At 34.6% G+C, this 12,925-nt stretch overlaps 2 protein-coding genes across 2 annotated transcripts; one reads left to right on the top strand and one right to left on the bottom strand.

The window, feature by feature from the left end:
* The first annotated feature begins 2,996 nt into the window (after positions 1-2,996).
* LOC102583196 (chaperone protein dnaJ 50) lies at positions 2,997-8,753 on the top strand. The gene is made up of 10 exons (XM_006348012.2): positions 2,997-3,159; positions 3,233-3,295; positions 3,383-3,449; positions 3,999-4,058; positions 4,303-4,353; positions 4,494-4,574; positions 7,311-7,423; positions 7,574-7,691; positions 7,855-7,981; positions 8,217-8,753. Exons 1-10 carry the CDS (start codon positions 3,041-3,043, stop codon positions 8,318-8,320), a joined length of 903 nt encoding a protein of 300 aa, XP_006348074.1. The 5' UTR covers positions 2,997-3,040; the 3' UTR covers positions 8,321-8,753.
* Positions 8,754-9,586: 833 nt separating this feature from the next.
* Positions 9,587-12,675, bottom strand: LOC102583524 (cysteine-rich PDZ-binding protein). Its single transcript, XM_006348013.2, has 4 exons — positions 12,540-12,675; positions 12,324-12,441; positions 9,973-10,064; positions 9,587-9,852 (listed from the first exon to the last, which is right to left on the bottom strand). The coding sequence occupies exons 1-4, from the start codon at positions 12,553-12,555 to the stop codon at positions 9,788-9,790; spliced, it is 291 nt and encodes a 96-aa protein (XP_006348075.1). The 5' UTR covers positions 12,556-12,675; the 3' UTR covers positions 9,587-9,787.
* Positions 12,676-12,925: the final 250 nt, after the last annotated feature.

Consider the following 12,925-nt stretch of genomic DNA (forward strand, 5'->3'; position numbering starts at 1 on the left):
TCTCTTTAAGGAGATTCAAGCCCACTGCAGCAAATGTTTTTCACCGGTCCAGCAGTAGTCCTTCTTGACTTGTCCCCTCCAGGATACAACAGCCTAATCACAAAATATAACTCAACAACTCTGGACAAGAGTTGAGTCCAAAGCTCCACAAAAAGAACACCTCCCTTCAACTAATAAGAACTCTCTTTTTGACAAACTTTATGCACTCTATATTTTTCTCTTGTATGTTGTGTCCTTTAAACCAAATGAAGACACTACTATTTATACTAGAAGAAGTCTTCCTAGCAATGAATAGGAAGATAATGGTGTAGTAAATAGTGAAGATAAATGGCATTAGGAGTTACATAGGTTACAAGGATAATGGAGGAATTAAGAGTGACAATCAAATGCCCACCAATGCTATCAACGGCTAATACCATCAACGGCATTTTGCAAAACTGATGTGCATATGGCACTAACTCCAATTTGGAGTAATATAAGATAATAATGCAGCAATTATGATTATCATTACATGCATCCAACATTTTGTAACCTATGAAAAGTGAGAAGTCAACCAACGGCCAGAAAACCAATGACTATGTGGCAATACATTCTTAAAATATTAAAATGCCACACTAACAACTCACAAAATCTAACCATCCAGGTTAAGAACCTGGCATTAACACAGATTCTTTTAACTTGTATGATTAATATTATTGAAGGTAATTTATCAAAATGATGGCTTTAAGAAGGAAGGTGTGGAATCAAAATCAATAGAATAGTAGTATTAATTAAGAAAGGTGATAAATTTGAATAATTAAACAACACATCTATACGAGTTTTACCTATCCATCAAGACTTGTAAACAGTTTATTTCGTGAGTAATATGATGGTAGCTAGAATCAATTTGTGAACAATTGAACAAAACATACAAGTTTACTATTCTTCTTCAATACATATGAACAATTTAAGTTAGAATAAAGTCTTGTTAGTAACTTTAATATGCATGTAACTTGTGAACATGACAAATTTTACCTATTTGGTAAAACTTATGAACAATTGTATGAAAGTTATAACCCGTCTTTATACCTAACTTGTGTAAACTTAACTTTTGAAATGTTATGGTTCGCTTGTGAAAGTTATGATGTCGGAGGTTATATATATTTACACAAATTCTTTTAAACGGAGTAAAAATTTAAACAACATCCTTAAATATTCCTATTAATTCGTGCAAATCACCTTGTAAAAGTTTGATGTTTTTAGTTAATGGGCTCAACCAAACCCTCCTTGGGCCTCCCAACCGACGGTATGGGCGTAAGGATAGCCAATGTTATGTTGGCACCATTTAAAATACATTCTGTTTGTAAGAATTATTTAAAAGTTGGCAATCTTCAGCCATGCTTTGATGTTGCTCCTTCCTCTAGCTATGTGAATTGTGAATAGAAAAATCAGACATTAATAATATTGAAGGGATACATTTTACTACTTATTTCAATGATAAATATGTTGTTTTTCTAGGATTGTACGTACATTTTTTATTTAAATACCATGCACTGTGTACAATTTTCATGCAGTTGAGGTATAATACCAAGTTTCAATAGCTATGCCAGCTCCAAACCTCACCTCGTATGTGAACTTCAGATATTCAGGTCTAAAGTTAAATGCTGTTGAAAACTAACTTCATATCCAAAGGTCTGAAGTTTGAAAAGCCAAAATTCAAATTCAAATATATGAGTCCAAAGATGTGTACTTCTACAAAGCCTAACCTCAAAATTTCAAGCTTGACTTTGATCTGCAAATTTTAAAATCAAACATATGGCTCTGAAGTAGGTTTGACAAGCCCAACTTCAAAGCTCCTATTTTCAACTTTAATCTCGCGAATTCGAATTTAATTTGAGGCGACAAAATTTTAAGTTTTTGCAAAATTTGCTTTTCTTTCGTTAAGGATCCTAAAATTAAATGGTTATTTGTGCACTTCGCCAGTCAAAATTGAACCATATATGAAGGCCACAGGCGTATGTTCATGTCAACAACTTAGACAAAAGCTATGCAATTCAACGATTAATTAAGATGAAGTTTGCTCTCTCCGTCTATTCTTACTCATTATGTTTCGTTTTCCAAGAGTTAAATTATATGAATTTTGACAAATTTTATGATATAATTTTTCATCATATTAATTTGATTTTTTTATTTTTTTGTAATTTTATGATATTTTTCGTATAGTTTTTAAACTTTTAAATTTTAATTTTAAAATATTAAACTAATATAATTCAGTTTAACTCCCAAAATTAGTTAAACTAACTTTTAAAAAAAAATGAAACATGACAAACAAAAGTGAATAGAGGGAGTAGAAATACATTACGGACTCTGTGATAATATTGATTAATTCTAATCGAGAGTAATGACATATGGTCAATCAAAATTTTCATATTAGTAACTTAGATGTTAGAGCACAATATTCTCCATATAATAAGGCCTAACCAATTTCCTTCAAAAATATTTTGTGTTAGTATTAAATTATTTCATTTTGTGTTGCATTGATGGCACTGGCAAGTTGCATTATTTCTAGTCACGTTTGGGCTACTAAAAACTGTTCCTGTAATTAATTTAGTTTTAAATTTTAATTATCTAGCTATCAAGAATAAAGAATTACTTTTATCAATAAAAAGAGCAATATGATGGACATTTACTGAAATTAAAATGATTGTTACCAACATGAGTTGTGGTGCAATAGTGGGACAGTGAAATTGCTACACTCTTAAATCTTAATTAGAAGTTTCAGGTTCGAGCCTTGGATATGGAAAAAATCGCATTGGAAACGTCATCCCAAATGAGTCATGTAGTGCTCGATTCAAATTATATTGGGCTCCAATGTTACTACGAACACCGAAACTAAAAAAAATAAAATAAAATAAAAAAGCTTGTTGAGATAATTTGACTGAATGGAAAAGTCAACGATGGAAGGACAGAAAAGTAATTTCAAAAACACAATAAAGCAGCCTTCATATAGAACGCAATCTGGGTTAGTCGGAGACGGAGAGAAAAACGCCGACGATCGGTGATGGCGCGAAGAATAGCGATCCACTGGTTCGCGCTCACAGTTACTATCGTGCTCTCCCTTCTCGTTCAGCCTTGTTTCTCCATATACTGTGACGAAGATGACTGTTACGATCTCCTTGGGTAATCTATCTCCCTTTTAAACTAATATCTTTTCTAATTCTTCATATTTTTTTAATTTTTATTTTTTTTGCAGGGTTACTCAAAATGCCAATTCTTCTGAAATCAAGAAAGCTTATTACAAGCTCTCTCTAAAACAGTAAATTTTGCTCCTTTTATCTCAACTGATATTTTTTTAAAAATTATTTGGTTGAATTGGGAAGTTATTGATAATTGTGTTGTTTAGTCATCCAGATAAAAACCCTGATCCAGAATCAAAGAAGCTTTTTGTGAAAATTGCAAATGCTTATGAGGTAATTAATGTTCTGTTTCTGAGGTTTAGTTTTTTTTTTGCTTTGCTTTAGTAATTTTTAGAGATTAATTAGCATATCAAATTGGGATTTCAATTATGTTCACTGAAAAAATAAAATCCAATTATAAACAAGCTGCAGAGCTTATTATTGAGTCAAGAAAAGGGAGCCCAGAAGAAGAATTGGATGGAAGTATTATAACTTAAGTCAATTTGGGTAAATCCTAATGGAGTACTAATTTCATACTGGGTTAAAAAAAAGAGCTTTCTTGTTGCCTTGGTCAGCACATTGTGTTTTCGATAAGCGAGATGCATCTGATCTAACACAAATGCTAGCTTTATGCCATGTTATATGTGTTGTTTGACTGGATGGGGTTAAAGATGTTATACTACTAGCTAAAAAAGTAATGTTTTATAGAAAAGAACAAAAAGGTTGTGAAAGATATTAATGGAAATATGGAACATTGTCTAACTGTTTGGGATGCCATATAGTTGGGATCGGGGGAGTAGTATGTTTTTGTGATGAATATTAAAGGGTTGATTTTCCCCGTAGATTTTGAAAAACGAAGCCACAAGGGAGCAGTATGATTATGCACTTGCCCATCCAGAGGAGGTTAGTTTCCATTGCTCTTTTGGTTACATATTCTTTTGCATAAAAAAAATTTCATAGAATTTTTGCGAGGAGTCCTAGTGCTTCCATTTTTATTCCATAGTACCCCAATGTCATTCTTTTTATCATCTTGGAGTCCAGCTTATGCGTATTGGACTTTCTTGGCCAATGCTATTAGACTTCTCGATTGACAGATGATAATCAGGTTGCTTACTAATGTGTTCTTTTTATGCTTTTGAATTTTCAGTTTTTCTACAATACAGCACGGTATTACCATGCTTACTATGGTCACAAAACTGTGAGTCTTTTCCTATTCCCTTCCAGATATTTGTATTCTTTTATCAACACTTCATATGGGTGAAACTTTGAGCTTGAGATTTCATTATACATGTAAAGTTGATTTTATACTCACTTAGCTGTTTGTGTTTGAAATTATAGGATACCCGTGCTGTGCTCGTTGGTCTTCTTTTGATAGTCTCAATATTTCAGTATCTGAATCAGTGGACAAGATATAATCAGGTAAGTAATACTAAACATTCATCACTAAGATTTCTCTCAGTTTGTAAGCTGCATTAGCAATCAGTGGTTAAAGACGAGATCCTTGTATTTTAGTCTGGAAATTGAAGAATGCTGTCCTGACTTTTATTTTGCTTGATTTCCTATATTTATTTTAGTTTTATGATTTGAAAAATGTAAAATCCCCGTGATGACATTTTATAGTATGATGATCTAAGAGCAGTGTTATCCTTAGATAGTAAAAGAAAAGAATAGTCTTATGATGATTGGTGAGATTAAATGAGATGATTCCTATGTACAAGCAACTGTGTGCCTTGAGTATTTGTCTGGGTAAACCTAGCTGATATGAAGATGCATCATTTTATGATTATCTATCGACTATCTTACGAGGTGTAATTATTTGTTTGTAGATAATTATTATTTTTTATTGATAAATTTGAGGATAATATTTAATAACTAAACTAGTAATCAATAACTAAACTAGAAAATTGTTCATCTAGCCGTGTTACTCCTGTCATCCTATTCTGATGCACCTGATCGTCATTAGTATAAGAATATGATTCACCAGAAGTGAAAGCGGAGGAAATATGGATTTGGATTATTCAACTCTTATTTATTTTTTTTGAAACCCGCAGCCGCTATCCTTTGGGTGCGCACAGGGTAAAACCCCCACTCCTATGCAATAAGTAGTGTACTCGGATGAGTTAATTAGGACAGCAATAGCATGTTGATCGATAAGACAGGAGGTCTTGGCATAAAAAATCTGAGGGTCCAGAACAAAAGTCTACTTTCTAAATGGCTTTGGAGATTTGTGGTTGAAGATCAGGCATTATGGAGAAGAGCAATTCTCAACAAGTATGGGCAGACCGAGGAGTGGGTGTCTAATGTAGTAGATAGCACGTATGTGGTATCAGTTTGGAGATCAATCAGAAATTTATGGGATAGTCTAAAGGAGAATTTGGTGGTCAAGGTGGGAGTGGGTAACAAAATATATTTTTGGAAGGACAAGTGGATTGGACAAGAGTGTCTAAACTCGGTCTTCCCCAATCTCTTTTCTTTTTGTACCAATCCTGAGGCTAAAATTGTTGAGATTTGGTCCCCTCAGGAATGGAACCTCACTTTCTGGAGAAATATAAATGATTGGGAAGTGTATAGAATTGTTGAACTGCTACTCAAATTGGGTAAATTCACGGGCCTTACTACAGAAGCAGATGGTATAAGATGGAAACATGATTCTGATGGTAAGCTCTCTGTGCGTAGACCGTATAAGAGAAAGGTCATAACTCACTCTGGGGAATTCTTGGTCCATGGAAACAAATATGGAAGGGCAACACCCAACCAAGGTGAAATGCTTCACCTGGTTGGTCACCAGAAGGGCATGTCTCACTCAGGAAAAACTCAAGAAAAGAGGCTTTCAGATTGTCTCCAGATTTTTTTTTGTCATGAGAAGGAAGAAACTAACAACCACTTATTCCTACACTGTAGGGTTACTGTCTCGGCCCTGGGTGATGCCAGAACATACTGCTGATCTTTTGAGCTGCTGGATGAGGAGGGGGGGGAGGCAAGACCCAAAAATGATGGTGGTCTATAGTACCTACTTGTGTCTGGTGGGCTATTTGGAGAGAAAGAAACCTTAGGTGTCATGAGAATATTACTAACTCTATTCAGAAAGTTAAAGAAAATTGCATTTACATGTTTTTTTGGTGTAAAGAAGATGGTATAGAAGAAGTAGAACAGTGGGTAGATTTCCTAGGATCTATGTAATTATGGTTTTAGCTTGTAACTTTTTGGAGGTAGCCAGCATACCCTTAATGCTGAAGAATACAACTTTAACTTTATCAAAAAAAAAAAAAACCTGGAGAACTAGGAGAAATCTGTGGTGATATATAAACTAAAAACAATGGTGTTACTGAGAATGATCCAATTAACCATGCATCTATCCATATTTAGAGAAAATCAATCATAATACTACCACTTTTACTCTAGCATTCGACCTATTGCAATTCTCCATCTTTATCAGGGCTTGGAACCTACTATGTTTTGTGAATCCTAAATAGGTAGAGTTAATGACAATTACTGTGACTGTTCCGAAAATTTAAGAGGAAGAAGGATGAGATTTTGTGAATTCATGTTGTATACCCTTGATCTAAGTCTGCAGAAAACACCTTCGAATCAACAAAAGATTCAGGAAGTTTTGGCATGATTCTAATAAAACTCTACCCTCTTCTAAATGAGCATCGGAAGATTCAGTAGTTTCCAAAAAATTGCATACATGCCAATAAGAATAAGACCAACATGAGGCAGATTCTAAGGTGAGGAAGATACCATAGCTTTTTCCAATTTAATATTTAACTAATCAATCATCTAGATACACTCCAAGATTCACCATAAAATATAAACAGGTTTCTTACATATTCTTTTCTTCACTTTTCTGCATTATTTAGTTTGATTTACAATGGAAATTCAGAATGATCTTGGGTGAGCAATTTTATTGTTTAGTGGGAAACATTGCAAAACAGCAGTTGGACTCCAAAAGCAGTGCAATGTATTGAAAGGTTACTTTCATGGTAAATAAAATAAAACAAAATAAAATTCTCCTTATGTTGAATTCTGTGAGACAGCTAGCTTAAGCAAAAAGTAGAAAAGAGTGACCTATAGTTGGAGATGGAAATAGTGCTTTTTTGGCTTCTTCCTAGTACTTTGCCATGTGTTATAAGTTGTGATTTCCTCTTTTATTAGGCTATTGACATGGTCAAGAAAACACCAGCTTATAAAAACAAGCTACGTGCTTTGGAGCTTCAACGCACTGGAGGAATGGCTAATAGGAAGAAGGGCAACAAGCCGATGGACAAGTATGAGCATATCTCTCGTTCATTGACTATGCAACCTGAATCTTCTGGTTTAGCTTGATGAAATATACTTGCCTTTTCATATGGGCTGTCATTCAAATTTGTTTATTTGCTCAATCTGGTTTTATCAGCCGAATTTGCTATTTGTGACAGGAAGGTGGAAGAAGAACTTGGCAAGGAACTCAACTTGGATATAAAGGGCACTGAAAAGCCTTCTGTTTGGGATCTAATTGGAATCCGTTTTATACTTCTTCCTTACACTCTGGGAAAGGTAGCAGCATTTTGGTGTTTTATGCATAACAATGAAATGAAAAAACGATCCAAATTTCCTCGCGCTTATAGTTTGTTCTGCTAGAAGGTTTAAAATAAGATACTTTATGCTTATGAATACAAGATATTAAGGGTTCCTGACATTCTTCTTCTGTCTTCTGAAGCTGTTATTGTGGTATGGATGTTGGTTCTGGAGGTACAATGTCAAGCGTGCTCCATACTCATGGGAAGATGCCTCCTATTTGACACGAAGGTCCCTTCGGGCTTCTCTTGATTCATGGATATCTATTGGTAAGACAAACTGATTTTCCTGTGTTTACGAACACTGTGGTAGTTTCAGATACACATGTATATCTTGAGAAATGTAGATAAAAGTGATTGAGGATATATATGCGATTGTGATGCTTTTTACAAATGTTTCCTCGATCATTGCTGCTTGTCATACTACCAATCTATTGTTTTGATAAAGTTTTTCTTTTCATTTCTTGCTGTTTATGATTTCTTCCAATCATGCTTCTTTTATCAGACGAATCAACCAAGGAAGATCTTATTGAAAGACGACTTTGGGAGAAGTCCAACTTTGAAAGCTATGTGGCTGAGATGCGCAAGGAATCAAAGCGCCGAAGATAAAAGTTTTTGTTTTTACTCAAAGTTATGTGTAGGATGAGACCAGTTTTGATGGGGAGTATTCTCACACATGAAGCCGGAAGTCTAATGTTAAATTATTGAAGAAAGCAAAATTATTTTGACAAGGAGAGCTATTGGATTGATAAGTATGTCATAGAACTTGGATTTTCACGGTCAGTGTCATAGCTATATTAGTACTCAAAATAATTAAGTATACAAAAAACATATTGAGACAGATACAAGTATACTGCATTTGGAGTAATTTTGGGGGACAAGCTTCTTCTGATGAGTGCTGCTCCCCACGGTGATTTTGCTGTTGTAGTGCTAGGTTAGAATGTGTCGAAGGATCTATATGTTGTGAAAAGACAGGAATTCCGTTCCATATAAATGAACTTCATACTTGGCTATGTTGTATTTGTATGTACCATAGTCTTAACTGTGAACATGAAAATGGCAGGTCTGTCATTACCAATTGGAAGTGTTAGCTCCGCTAAAGTATATGCTTTCTATCTGCATTATTTTCTTCATGTATAAGGTTAAATTTTTTTAGTGCACCTCCATCATCTTAGGATGAGTTGAATGCCATTTCAACCATCGGAGGGCAAAATGCTTCTCTGGTCTTTTAACTGTTCTCATCAGCCAGAAATGAAGAATAAAAGTAATTTCAAGTTGATTAAAATGAGAAACATTTTTTTTATAAAGAAGATGAGAAATACTCTTTCATGCTTGATTCTTCTAAGACTGCATGTTGCTCCCTGGACAAATAATATTGTGAACTTTTCCACAACTGCATCATACATGGTGAGACTTTTTTATTTATATCCTGATTGGGAATGAGAAAGTTGAATGTATGTTTATTAGGAGAAGTGCAAAGCAGATATGGCGTGAATGCAGGCACGAGGTAGATGCTTTTACATAGAATAATTTTCTGTAGATCCTTTTGACTTCCTAAATATGAACCAGCTATTTATCAAAGATGGTTGGAGTGTTTCACTATTTTTTGTTAAAAGTGGAATACATTATAAATGGTTGTCATTTGGCGCAGAGAAAACTGAGAAGCACCAGCAGAATTCTCGACCCTCCATTAATAGTCAATAAAGTACTCAGCTTGTAGAATTGGTACGTCATGAATTGGTTAGTAACTGTTTTCCTTGATTCAATGCCAATAACAAGGCTAATCTACGTATTTCGCCACGTAGCTATGTACTGCAAACAAAGTTTCACACCCTCCAGGTTGATCAGAAGCCTTAACTTCTCATACAAAATCAATTTGCAAAGACAAGACTGGAATTAATATTTCAAAAGATCACCATTTTACAGCGCTTCATACGGTGCAGCTCTTTTAGTATTTTTACAGAATCATGGATACAGAATCAAATGGTTCTCATTGCATTCACAAAGTAAGAACAATTCTCTAAGATAAGAGTGTGCTGAGGTAACATTGAAGTTAGTTCGTCAACCATGTCCACATCATACATTGCTCTGTTTGTATAGCTTGGTGTCAAGAACTTGCTTTCCACACATTGCACATACTCCTGCACAGGAAAAACACTTTAGACAGGACATAAAGAAACAATACCCTAAATATAAATCATTTGGAACTAGAATTTCCATTAAGATTAAATCATATGCAATTCCAATGTACTCTTCATTACCTTTACTATAAGCACAGGTATGGCAATATTTGCCATCTTGATGCACTTGTTGCTTGCAAATAGTGCACTTTGTATTTCCATAAGGTGACCACCTGCAATACAACAAGTTCCCTAGTAAGAAAGTATCAAAACGATGACAAATATAATCAAACTGCATTTGATATCCCAACAAATCATATAAAACATTTCATTCAGCACAACACTTACCAGAGGATGCTGATGACTAAAGAGTGAAAATGGTTGCAATCATGCAACACCACCAAAAAAAAAAAAAAAAAAAAAAAAAAAAAAACTAACCTGCAATACAACAAGTTCCCTAGTAAGAAAGTATCAAAACGATGACAAATATAATCAAACTGCATTTGATATCCCAACAAATCATATAAAACATTTCATTCAGCACAACACTTACCAGAGGATGCTGATGACTAAAGAGTGAAAATGGTTGCAATCATGCAACACCACCAAAAAAAAAAAAAAAAAAAAAAAAGCACCTTAGAACACCAGGTTAGGCTATCCACTTGCCACTTTTAGCATTGCAATACAATGATTTCTAGTTTTTTATTTTAGATTTCTAGAACTTATATTGATTCTATGGTCTAAAAGAAGCATATTGTAGCCAATATTCTTGGCTAAATGGTGCATTGCATTCTTTCTCCACAAAGTGGGGTACAATCTTGCTCCTCTTCCAGAGGTGTACCAATCCAACTGTAATTCCACGTCTCATACAAAGAAAATCCGAGGAAAACAACTTGTTCTAAATGTTTTTTTTATAAACAAATGTTCAGCTGTTCGATTTCGATCCCATGACCCTTGGCTTGAATATGAATATTATCCTATGACCTATCTTGTGTGGGAGGGGGTATAAACCAAACTGACCATAATCATAACTGTTCAGTATCTGAACTTATCAAATTCAAAGACAGAGAGCTTAGAAGAATTTACAAGAGAAACTTTCAACACAATGTTTGCTTCTGCCTTAATAACCCAATTCAATTAGAGTATCTCTCCCCTTTCCCTATTTTCACATGGTACCCGGTATTTGGATGAGATCCAATACCTTCCAATAGGCACTGCCCAAAGTTTTCGTTCATTCCTCTTTCCTGCTTTCAGAGATTCATTCTGCTAGTACAACATCTCTTTGACTTCACGTCCATACAGTGTTAATACTGATTTTCTTATATTATCCAGAACTCTACTGCAGTAATTCAGCCAGACATTGCTTTTAGCTCAAACCACTATATCCAACATTGAAGGTGTCAATAACATAGAGTAAACTGAAGGAAGACTTGTCAGAGACATCTATGTGGAACTTGTGCAATTTTACTTATGTAAATTTTCCTTTTTTTTATTGAAGGTAGCTCTTAAATAAGACAACGGGTTCCTCATATAACATCATACTGGAGTGTAGTTCAGTCTGAACTACCTAAACACACAATTTCAACCTTTTAAGGTTATCATTAGCAAATTCAAAGATCAGAAAGAATCATAGCAAGACTCTGATGTTTAATGTGTCTCAGTATGTGCGTGTGTGGGGGAGGGGGGGTTTTAAAAAAATAAGAGAAAAGGACTTGAATTTCCCTCCTAGGATACACACTTACTTTTGGATTGTGTCATCTCCCTCACAATCTACTCAACCGTTTCCTTCGTTGATTTGAAAAACAAGCACCCCAATAAGAAAGACAAATCTCTCAGCCAAATTAATTATATTTCATCTACAAACAATAATGCAGCTAAGATTAAAGTACTCAAGTCAGTAATTTTTACTTCTATCTATAATGGTGTTGGTGTCCTTACTACTATCTCCCACCAGCCCAGGTACTGGGTAACTCTGTCCACCAACGCTCAGGTATATTGGAAGACATGCTTAGTGTTCTTTTGTTTCTGCTTGATTTTAAAGCCTTGGTCTCCATAGTTTGCACCCACTTCATTGATCCCTAGGTCACACCCTTGGGTGCTACTCAGGTCCGCAAATATACCACAGCTAATCATTCCTTACTGACCAGCATTTAGAAAAAACCTGACTATCTTAGTAATTTAACATCTGAATTCCTTCTAGAGAAGATAGTAATCGAGTTCTGATTGATGAAAGTTTTGGTATGTATCAAGTAGTATAATGAATCTCAATTGACTGGCATCACAAATCAATCAAAAATTCCTAGAAGAAAGCAAGCATATAATCAAAAAATAAAATTCTCTTAAAAAAGTAAGCATACGATTCTCAGTTATTCTCCTTCCATTCTATGGTCAGTTAAAGGGAAATTTACAAGGAGACTGGAATTCACTATCAGGACGGACTGGTAAAAGCAATTAACCAAAAAGAAAAGAAAAAAGGAAGAACAAAAAGTAACCTTTTCTTCTTGGAGAGCAGTTTGTTCTCGTTAATCTTACGGCCTCCGCCTTCAGTAGTGTTGCTGGCACCTTCCTTCCATTTATCAGGAACAATCACCTTGGACAACTTCTTCTCACCTGAAAATACAATTTATGAAACCCTAGGTCAAAATCAATTGCTCATAAATTGTTTGTAATGAACAATTTACGAATAAAAGAGGAGAATTCGAACTTACACTTATCGCAAACCATAGTTACAGTTCGCAAGCTTGATTCAAATTGCGACACAGAGAGAATTTTTCAACTCCGGCCAAAAGAAGGTAAATAATTGATGAGGGTTGAATAATAATACTGTAATATGTGAAGATGGTGCGGTGGAAATCACAGGGAAATATATGGAGTTGCGCGTAAGAGCCGCTTGATTAAATACTTGAGAGCTGTACTCCTTTTTTTTACTTTCTTTTTTAAAAGATAAATACTGAAAACACTCTTAAATTTGGTGTGAATTATTAGTTTAGTCCTTTAACTATTGACAACATTAAAATTACCCATCTACTTGATTAAATGAATTTAAAAATTCCCCCCTTATGCCACATGTGCTGTAGAATTTTTTACTTACGTA

The sequence above is a fragment of the Solanum tuberosum genome, unplaced genomic scaffold (genome assembly GCF_000226075.1).
Source record: "Solanum tuberosum cultivar DM 1-3 516 R44 unplaced genomic scaffold, SolTub_3.0 scf00099, whole genome shotgun sequence".
NCBI lineage: Eukaryota > Viridiplantae > Streptophyta > Magnoliopsida > Solanales > Solanaceae > Solanum > Solanum tuberosum.